Source organism: Anolis sagrei, chromosome 2 (assembly GCF_037176765.1).
Source record: "Anolis sagrei isolate rAnoSag1 chromosome 2, rAnoSag1.mat, whole genome shotgun sequence".
Lineage (NCBI taxonomy): Eukaryota > Metazoa > Chordata > Lepidosauria > Squamata > Dactyloidae > Anolis > Anolis sagrei.
The window spans coordinates 155,479,722-155,490,091 of record NC_090022.1 but is presented as its reverse complement, the minus strand read 5'-3'; the positions used below and the strand labels follow the sequence as shown (position 1 = coordinate 155,490,091).

General features: G+C 41.1%; 1 protein-coding gene across 3 annotated transcripts in view; it reads right to left on the bottom strand.

The window, feature by feature from the left end:
* Positions 1–10,370, bottom strand: part of PIGG (phosphatidylinositol glycan anchor biosynthesis class G (EMM blood group)) — a 74,193-nt gene that overhangs the window by 40,587 nt on the left and 23,236 nt on the right. For 2 of the 3 annotated variants that reach the window (XM_060763702.2, XM_060763704.2), the window contains 3 exons: positions 10,011–10,228; positions 6,532–6,810; positions 1–408 (listed from right to left, as the gene is read on the bottom strand). The exon at positions 1–408 is cut by the window's left edge and continues 50 nt beyond it. In XM_060763702.2, the coding sequence (XP_060619685.2) occupies positions 1–408; positions 6,532–6,810; positions 10,011–10,228 (905 nt within the window). Of the gene's footprint in view, positions 409–6,531; positions 6,811–10,010; positions 10,229–10,370 lie in introns of those variants that run through there. The other variant, XM_060763705.2, reaches the window with a different exon arrangement.

Sequence of the window (10,370 nt, the reverse complement as noted above, 5' to 3'; positions counted from 1 at the left end):
CTGATTCAACGATCGAAGCAGCCGGCAGCAAATAAGAATGACCCATGGAGTGGCTAATGCCATCCACTTCCCAGAACCACTTATGTCTTCGGTGGAAGAGACCTTGCCCATTTTCAAATCATCCTGGAAGAGGTCAACATCCTTTCTGTGGTGGGAAGACGCTCCCTTTGTTTCCTCTGAACCAGGTTTTGCTGCAGAGAGAAGCGGAAGATCACCTTCTGTAGCCAAGAAGTAGTGCCTGCAGATCTCCTGACACAGGGCAAGGCAGAGGGTATTGACAAGGAAGTACCACGTTTGGTGCTCTTCTTCAACAAAGCTGCTAGCACCCAGACTTGACACATGGCCAATGGTGCCTGCCAGAATGAGTACATCAAATTCAGACCAGCTGGAAGTGGAGGCAGCTGGATTCTGTAAAGAGAAAAATGTATTGGTGATATAATTTTGAAGGATCCAACATATCATTAGAATCGTCGGAATGCAAAATTGCTTACAGTTGCTTCTTCAATGACAACTGTATTTTTGTTATATTTTATGTAATTCTCCGATATTCCTAGTCTGAAACAAGGTTAATTTCAGTGTAATTCAGAGTTACTGTCAACACTCAGTTAATTGTCCTATTGAAACGACGGCACATTCTCCTTCAAGGACTGCACACAGCTTCTCTTTGAATAACCAGTGTAACATTTAAAGTTCATCTTGTTGCTAGTCTTGCGACAGAGTAGGAAGCAGCTCATGTGGAACTAAAAATAGATATCTTTTTAGCAATCAGAAAATTCAAAAGGAGGTAAATGGGGAGCTGTTTCCTCATCTCCTTCATAGTCTTTCCACCATGTTGCTGTGCAGGGGAAAATTATATTCATTCACGAAGTTTAACAGCCACCGTAAGCAGAATATTGATTTCTCGGTTATTACGTTGCACACACTGAAACTATGGGTTTATTTCATTAAAAGCTGTCATGCAAGGTTAGCTCAGAAAAAGACGTTTTATATGTTAATAAGCTCAAGAGTGGACTGGTTTAAGGAAATCTCAACCCTTCAACAATCCTTGATACACAGTTTCCAGTAAATTGAAGTTCACTTAGATGTAAAGAAAACATGACAACAATAAAAAATATAATCAGGCAAGACAAAGAGAGCATCTGCAAAATAACAGTATCACAGGGACAAATAAATAACTACAAAAAGCCACAAACAGCAACTCGGGCATCCTAGTGTCATGGATTCAAAAAGGAAAGGACAGACAACTCATTTCCTGAAGGCTCACCAATGAGCACAAACTATTCTTAGGATTTTATTCGTGTATATATTAGGGGATGGAAGGTGTCTCCATCTCCCCTGAGGTTGCTGCTCTGTGGAAAATCATATGGGCCATCTGTGACCATGTGATTGCAACTCCAGCATTCATTACCTTGGACTATGTGAGGACTGTTGGGACTTTCAGGCCCCTTCCACACAGCTGAAAAAATCCCAAATTTTTGCTTTGAATTAGAATATATGGTAGTGTGGACTCAGATAACCCAGTTTAAAGCAGATATTGTGGGATTTTCTGCCTTTATATTCTGTGTTATATGGCAGTGTGAAAGGGACCTCAGTTGAATAACATCAACTGGAGGTCATGATTCCCATCCTTGACTTACAACAAGTAGTGATCATATTTTTTTCCAGTATATATATCAAGGAGTATCTAATTTTTTCACCCCAAACTTTTAATATACCTATCATATCACCCATTCCACATTTTTTTCTAATCTGAAAAGTCCTTTACCTCAAAGCCCAACCCAGAAAGATACTTGGATCATGTGTACTGGGCAATGTGCCATCTGGACAGTGGATCAGACTGGATCAAACCCAATCCAAATATCCAGTCCATCTCAAATCTAGTTTCCATCATTGCCCACAGCAGAAATTTGCTCCTCCCATCACCTAATCAGGAGAAAACAGGAAGAAGGAGAGTGGACTTGGAAGGGTAGGGATTTCACCCAGCTTTCTTCTTGCTTCCACAATGAGGAAGAAGGATTGGAAATACAAAGGCTGACTGAGCCTCAGACTGTAGGAATATTTTTAGAAGAGCTGTCCTTACTTATTTCCCACAAGTCAGCCTAGTAATCTAAATTCAGGGTAAGGGTTGGAGGTGTCCATTGCCTGTCAAAGGACACCATCCAGATGCAGGACTCCTGACTGCAACATGTCAAACAGGACACAGATTTTTTAAAACTCACAATTGGCTCTCGACTTTTGGGAGGTTAGGGGCTCAGGCAAATATCTCTAGGGGCAATGAGGTGGCAGGAGGAGGGGGGCTACCCACCATGATCCCAAGGGGTTCCTCTGCTCTCCTACCTTGCTCTCCACCCACTCCCATTACCTTTCCCCTCTTCCTGTTACTCAGCCTGTCTGTTTCACCATGTGCTACTGCCACTTCAGCCGTCCCGCCAATCCTGCTTGCCACATGAGCCGTTTCACCTAACTATGGAGATGAAGAACCAGAAAGAACCTTCTTTTAGACTTTCTTCCCCTGATATGAGAAATGCATGGAGTAGGTGGGGAAGAAAAGGAGTTCCCAGTTCTTCCTTTTTTTGCCTGCCCATTCGCTTCTCCTTTCTCACTATCTGGGCCTTCCTCTGCCCCTGCCCCTCAGTTCCCACTCACTGCAGCCCTATGCTATTTTTCTTAACAATTTATGGGCTTCATCATGCAGTCATGGTCTCCCTCAGGCTTGCAGTCCTTATTAAATGGCATTAAAAGTGCAGCCTCTGCACTACCAAATCCATCAAACACATAAGGACTATACACAAATCTACTGAGGAGGGAGGAGCTTTCTCGTTGGCTACTTACAAGCTGTGGGGAGGTCTTTTTAATCTACATGCCTCTGGGTGTTGAGCTCTATGACTATAAATTATGCTCTTAATCTGGAGTGCTGATTTCTCCCTTGTTTCCTAATAATTTGTTTTTAATGGTTTTCTAATCTGTTTTATGTTTTCCTTAATTGTACTTGCTTTTATTACTTTATCTCACACTGCCTTGAGTCCCATTCTTTCAGAAAGAAGGATAAAGTACAGATCTGATAAAACAAAATGTCACATACATTCTGCACAGATCTCCAGAATATCAATTCATTTCCTGTTCATACCTTCAGTGTCAGTCAGTCTGTTCATTCGTTGCCACCTAGCAGAACATTGGGTTGATGACACCCAATGATACCAGGCAGGATTTTTTGACTGTTATTTAAAAAGTGGCAAGTGGAGAGCATGAATGATTCATGTTTCCTCTCCTGGTATTTACAGTTTCTAAAGGCAACATGCCACTTCTCTGGTCCCTAGACCCACAGGAAGTCGGTAAGGAAACCTGAGTTGCTCAGGTTTCCTTGGCTGACATTTCTCCAGATGCCTAAAACCATCTCAGGAGAAGTTCCGTGAAGTTCAAATTTTCATTCGGATGAAAGCAAGCAATTAAATATTTGCAGCTGCTTATCTGCCATTTAATTTCTACATTACCTAAATGTCATTATATGACAATGAAGGAGGTATATGGTAACTCACAAGTCAATAAAACTCATAGTTAGGAGGGGAAAGTCTTTAATATTCTCTTTCTACTCCCTAATACTAGCACATCGGAATCAAGAGCCATTTTTTATAAGTATGTCACTCTCACTGACTCATCTACCAAGAAATCAGTGTAGCTATCTAATTTTTATACCTCTGCCCACACAGCAAAATTCTCAAGACTGCTGGTCAAAACCAAGTTAAAATGTAATTCCTTTCCTCACTTCCCCATTTTTTGAACTTCACTTGGTTGCACAATATTTTTATATTACTTTTATGCAAAATTACAGGTTGAGTATCCTTTAGCCAAAATGCTTGGGGCCCAGAAAAGTTTTTGGAGTTTGGAATATCTGTATACTCACATATATACATAATTAGCTATTTGGTACATGGAACCCAAATCTCAACATGAAATTCAACTATGTTCCAGATATACTTATCTCCATAACCTGAAGGCAATTTTATACAATATTTGAATAACTCTGCACATGAAACAAAGTTTGTGTACACTGAACAATTATAAAGCCAAGGTGTCACTATCACAGCCACCCCTGTTGACAGTTTTATTGTATTATGGATTTTCAAATTCCAGATAAGAATGGGTAACTAGAATTTAGAGCCATTTGCAAAAACCTGCCTGTTAAACCACATTTTCCTCAAATTACAGGGAATTAAAATGTATTATTATTATTATTATTATTATTATTATTATTATTATTATTCCATTAAGAACTCAGATATCATTGATCAGTGGAAGAAGCAGTTTTCATGTGATGATTTTCAAAATTATAAGATGCCCATAATTTCAGCAGTTCTTTACCACTGATCTCTCTGAGGCGCTGTTATTTAATCATCATGATGGAGTACCTCTCACCTTTACAGCTGTGATATCGTTGCCACAACAAATCAGTCTTCACTGTCTGAGAGGCTGAGATCATTTCTGGCAACATCTGATTGCAAGACCGCCCAAACAAAAAATGTCTGGAGCTACAGAGTTTTTAAAAAATCAGGCAAATAACATAGACAAATAATTGATCACACATGTAGAGATCTTTTTAACAATGAGGGATCTTAAAGATGGGGGTAGGAGGTATTTAGGGCAGAGGAAAAAAGTCAGTAGATGCATAACAAACACAGGCAAGTTGTACGCTACAGTCCCTGGGCCCAGAATTGGACAGGATATTTTGCACTGGTATCAAACATAAATCTGTAATTTAAGATATGCATGGTGTTAACAAAACTAACAAACTGAAGTTCAACAGTGACAAATGCAAGATACTCTAATTAGGCAGAAAAAATGAAATGCAAAGATACAGAATGGGGGACGCATGGCTCGACAGCAGTACGTGTGAAAAATGTATTTATTTATTTATTATTTACCTTACTTATATACCACTGTTCTCAGCCCGTTGTGGACAACAAGTTAAACATGAGCCAACAATGTGATGCAATGGCAAAAAAGCCAATGGGATTTTGGCCTGCCTAAATAGAAGTATAGTGTCTAGATCCAGGAAAGTCATGCTACCTTTCTATTTTGCCTTGGGTAGACCACATCTAGAATACTGTGTCCAATTCTGGGCATTGCAATTAAAGGGAGATGTTGACAAGCTGGAATGTGTCCAGAGGAGGGGCACTAAAATGATCAAGGGTCTGGAGAACAAGCCCTATGAGGAGCAGCTTAAAGAGTTGGGCATGTTTAGCCTGAAGAAGACAAGGCTGAGAGAAGACATGATGGCCACGTATAAATATGTGAGGGGAAGTCATAGGGAGGAATGAGCAAGCTTGCTTTCTGCTATGCTGGAGACTAGGATGCAGAACAATGGTTTCAAACTACAGGAAAGGAGATTCCATCTGAACATTAGGAAGAACTTCTTGACCGTCAGAGCTGTTCAGCAGTGGAACTCTCTGCTCCAGAATGTGGTGGAGGCTCCTTCTTTGGAGGCTTTTAAGCAGAGGCTGGATGACCATCTGTGGGGGGTGCTTTGAATGTGATTTTCCTGCTTCTTGGCAGGGGGTTGGACTGGATGGCGCACAAAGTCTCTTCCAATTCTATGATTCTATGATTCACAGCCAATAATAGAGAATGACAGTAAGGACATTCAAAACACAAGAACCCAATCTTAAAGGACTGGGAAACTTATTGCCCACTAGATGTTGAACTGTGACTCCCAGCAGCCCTAGCCAGAAAAGCCAAAACAGAGGGATGTGAACTACTATCTACTGGCACCATCATCCTTTCCACGTGTTCACACTGCCCTCCTCCTTACTGGTTGAGTGGGTATTCCATTCTGACATCAAGAGAAGTGCCCACAATGGACAAGAAGCTCGCATAAAGCTCTGTGGCCATCTAGGAGCAGCAGCAACATGGAGTAGATGAAATGCATGTCTTCCCAGTAGAGCGAGTGCACTTACAGGCCATCTGAACAACAGAGCCAGGGCTGTCCCAGAGCATATTTACATTGAGCTAAACTGCTGGATGAAAGGAGCCATTGATGAAAGAAATACTGCTTCACACAACACAAAACTTAAAATATTTAACGTGTCTCAATAGAGTGATAGCTCCCAATAAGGACAACCAGACTATCTAAGAGGAAACCAAAAACAAATGCAGTGACCACAATTTTTAAATGTGCTTTATTGACCTGGACTGTATGCTTGTAAATTGGATGGGGAATCAATTTACCATGCTTGGTTACTTTTCTGCAGCTATTTTTATAAGCTTTAATTTAAAGCAGAAAGTCAGTGTCGAGACAGAGGAGCAACACAGCCCTTTCTCTAGTTTTCTAGTGGAAGCATCATTTCCCAGCTGCTTTTATTCCCCTGGAGAATGATACAGACACCCTTTCCCCCTGCAAAGATTAAAGAAAAGGAAGGCATGATTTTCAAAGGCACAAGGGGAGGAAGAGTTAACCCACAGGCTTCCCCCTTTTCAAAGAGTTGAACTCCAGACAGCAGGTAAGAAAGATTCAAGACAGTTTCCGATGTATCTTACCTTTGCTGGTTGTTTTGGATTCACAAATCCATTTTCCACAGTAGACAGGATGACACACAGCAGCCCTGAGACCAGCATTATCACTCCAATGGCTGTTATCCATGAGAGGCTACAGAAATAGCACGAGCTTTCCATCGAGGTACAAACCACTACATGAACAGCACAGAGCATCAGGCACAACAGGTAGAAGAGCAGAGAACACAATGGAGAGAGGGGGACCTCAAGTTGTGCCTTGCTGCTCAGGGCTTTTGGGGTGCTCAGCAAGAGTAGGAGCAGCACCTGCGGGAAGAAGAAGGAAAAGCTCAAAACAGAGTCAATGAATCAAAGGCAACAACAATGAGGGGACAAGTCTGGGTTTATGTTACCTCGATTGAAGCACAATGCACAAATTAGTGACCTCACAACCTCTGAGGATGCTTGCCACAGACGCAGGCAAAACGTCAGGAGAGAATGCTTCTAGAACATAGCTATACAGCCCAAAAAAACTACAATTACCCAATGATTCCGGCCATGAAAGCCTTCAACAATACATTTCCAAAAAAAAAAAAACTCAGAAAATATCTGTCTTGCAGAAATTTAATGCCACATACAGAGAGATAACTAAAACAAAGCCTTACAGTGGGTTGTTGTAGGTTTTTTTGGGTTATATAGCCATGTTCTAGAGGCATCCTCAGAGGTAGTGAGGTCTGTTGGAACTAGGAAAATGGGTTTATATATCTGTGGAATGACCAGGGTGGGACAAAGGACTCTTGTCTGTTGGTGCTAGATGTTAATGTTTCAACTGACCACTTGATTAACATTTGATTCACACCTAGCTCCAACAGACAAGAGTTCTTTGTCCCACCCTGGTCATTCCACAGATATATAAACCCATTTTCCTAGTTCCAACAGACCTCACTACCTCCGAAGATGCTTGCCATAGATGCAGGTGAAACATCAGGAGAGAATGCCTCTAGAACATGGCCATATAACCCGAAAAAAACCTACAACAACGTAGTGATTCCGGCCATGAAAGCCTTTGACAAAGCCTTACAGTGATCTAGATATCTCCTTACTGCTATTAAGCCTGTAGTGAAATATTTTTTCAGGTTCATTTGATACCATGCCCCTGTTGTTGAAATCTCAAGTTACTACTACTGTATATTCTTGAGTATAAGTTGACCTTATGTGTAACTTGAGGACAGGATTTGAGGCTAAAACTATGGATTTTGAAATGACCTATAGAAAAGTCTTGGCTCATTTCATGGAGAGGGGAAAGAACCAACACCACCTCAGAGGGCCGGCCAGCCACCCCCATCCACCACTGCTATGTACCCACCAAGGTATTCAAAAGGCCAGAAGTGGTGACATGGTAGAGACAGTGCTGGAGGGTCAGTGTTTCTTTAGGATGGGCTACGCCCTCTCATATCACCACTCTATTCAGAAGGAGATGGTTCCTTTTTGATCAGAGTTAAGGTACAGTATTTATACTGACCCATGGAAAAGTTGACCCAGGTTTTGGGGTCATTTTTTTAGCTGAAATGTCTAGATTTACACATGAGAATACACAATATTTCTAAAGCGGGGTATAGTATTCTACTACTACTGACCAATGGCTGGTAGTTTTGCTTGCCCTGCAGTAAAAAGAAAGACAGAGAAAGATTCCAACTCAACACTTCTACATTCAGTGTCTAGATCAGTGTTTCTCAACCTTCCTAATGCCACGACCCCTTAATACAGTTCCTCATGTTGTGGTGATCCCCAAAGATAAAATTATTTTCGTTGCTGCTTCAGAACTGTAATTTTATACTATTATGAATCATAGTGTAAATATTTGATAAGCAGGATGTATTTTCATTCACATTTGGCACAAATACCTGATATGCCCACATTTGAATACTGGTGGGGTTCGAAGGGATTGATTTTGTCATTTGGGAGTTGTAGTTGCTGGGATTTATAGTTCACCTACAATCAAAGAGCATTCTGAACTCTACCAAGGATGGAACTGAACCAAACTTGGCACACAGAACACCCATGACCAACAGAAAATACTTGAAGGGTTTGGTGGGCATTGACCTTGAGTTTTGGAGTTGTAGTTCATCTACGTACATGCAGAGAGCACCGTGGACTCAAACAATGATGGATCTGGACCAAACTTGGCATGAATCCTCAATGTGCCCAAATGTGAACACTGGTGGAATTTGGGGAAAATAGACCTTGACATTTGCAAGTTGTAGTTGCTGGGATTTATAGTTCACCTACAATCAAAGAGCATTCTGAACTCCACCAATGATAGAATTGGGCCAAACTTCCCACACAGAATCCCCATGAGCAACAGAAAATACTGTGTTTTCTGATGGTCTTTGGCGACCCCTCTGACACCCCCTCGTGACCCCCCCCCCCCCGGGGTCCTGGCCCCCAGGTTGAGTAACACTGGTCTAGATGATGAAGATATGCCATCTTTTAATACATACACCACCCACTATTTCTAACCTCACTTTTTTCTAATAAATCCTCTCTAAAAAGTCACAGTAGGATGAATACAATTGCAACGAAAGAAGAACCAATACATTATACTTGGCACTAAAAGGAGGATCCTTCACTCTTTTCAGTAGCATGTACAATAGGCAAGTTCAAGATACAGAAACGGTATTCCTGATCAAACAGTGAAATCAAATGTGCTTGAATACACCTCTTTCCCCAAGGGTAGGTGCATTCTAAATGTTCAAAAATAAAGCAGGGTTTTACAGACAAGTGATTCCATAAAGCCACCTTTATCTCTTTTTCACACATCCTTTCTGGTCACGCAATTGCCTTTAGGGTGTGACTGTCTCTCTATTTTCTGCAAAAGATGTCTTCTTTCTATTCAAGCTGCTTGCTATTTGACTTCAGTTGATTCTGCCCATTGTACAGCAGACGATTCTAGCAAATCCTTCCCTAGAAATTTCTAGGCGAGACTCCAGCATGACTTGTATGTACTCTGCCAGGTACAAAGAAACTTTCTCATGATAAAAGCACAAGTCACTTATTTTTGAAGATACATCCTCTACTCCTAGCTGCCCTCTAGGGGCCCTTCCATACTAGACAATAATAGTAGTATTGTTCGACTTTAACTGCCATGATTGCATCCTAATGAATTCTGGATTTGCAATTTGGTGAGCTCTGACTGAGAGGTATAAATGTCCCACAAGTTACAAATCCTAGGAAGTCAAATCAGAGTGCTAAACGTATGTACAGTAAAAGGACCCAATCTGATGCTATGCAGGGCAGCTTCAAAACATAAACATTGTGCTTTTAAATAGATAATCATGGATAATGTAGTGTAGGGGTGACAACCGCATTCTGGTCTAGCTGCTGTTCAACAATACGTTCAGGCAACTATAGGAATGTAGGTAGTTTCAGTCCCACATTCCTCACCATCCTGCACAATTCCTGTCTCATGCAGTACTTTGGTAAACTGAACTAACACACTTTGATGACTTTAATATACTGGTTCCTACCTCCAGAACAATCACTGTTCCCACTATCATGGAATACATGTCATATTGCGCCACTTGCTTGCTTAGAGAAGAGCTTAGGGTCTTGAGAGCCTCCAAATACTGCTTAAGGACCTTTTTGCCAAGGTTTACGAGAGTTTCTGAAGTATTTCCCTCCAAATAAAGCTTGATCCAATTTCCATGAGATTTCTCTGCCATCTTAAACTGTTCAAATCCAGGATCTAGTAACAAGAGACATTAACGCATGTCAGAAAGTCATTCTTAGACTCTTGTAGAAGGTACATGTATATACTCCATTGTAACCATGGGCCTACTTTGCTACCGGAATCTGACACAAGTTTTACAAGATGGGCAAGAAAAAAA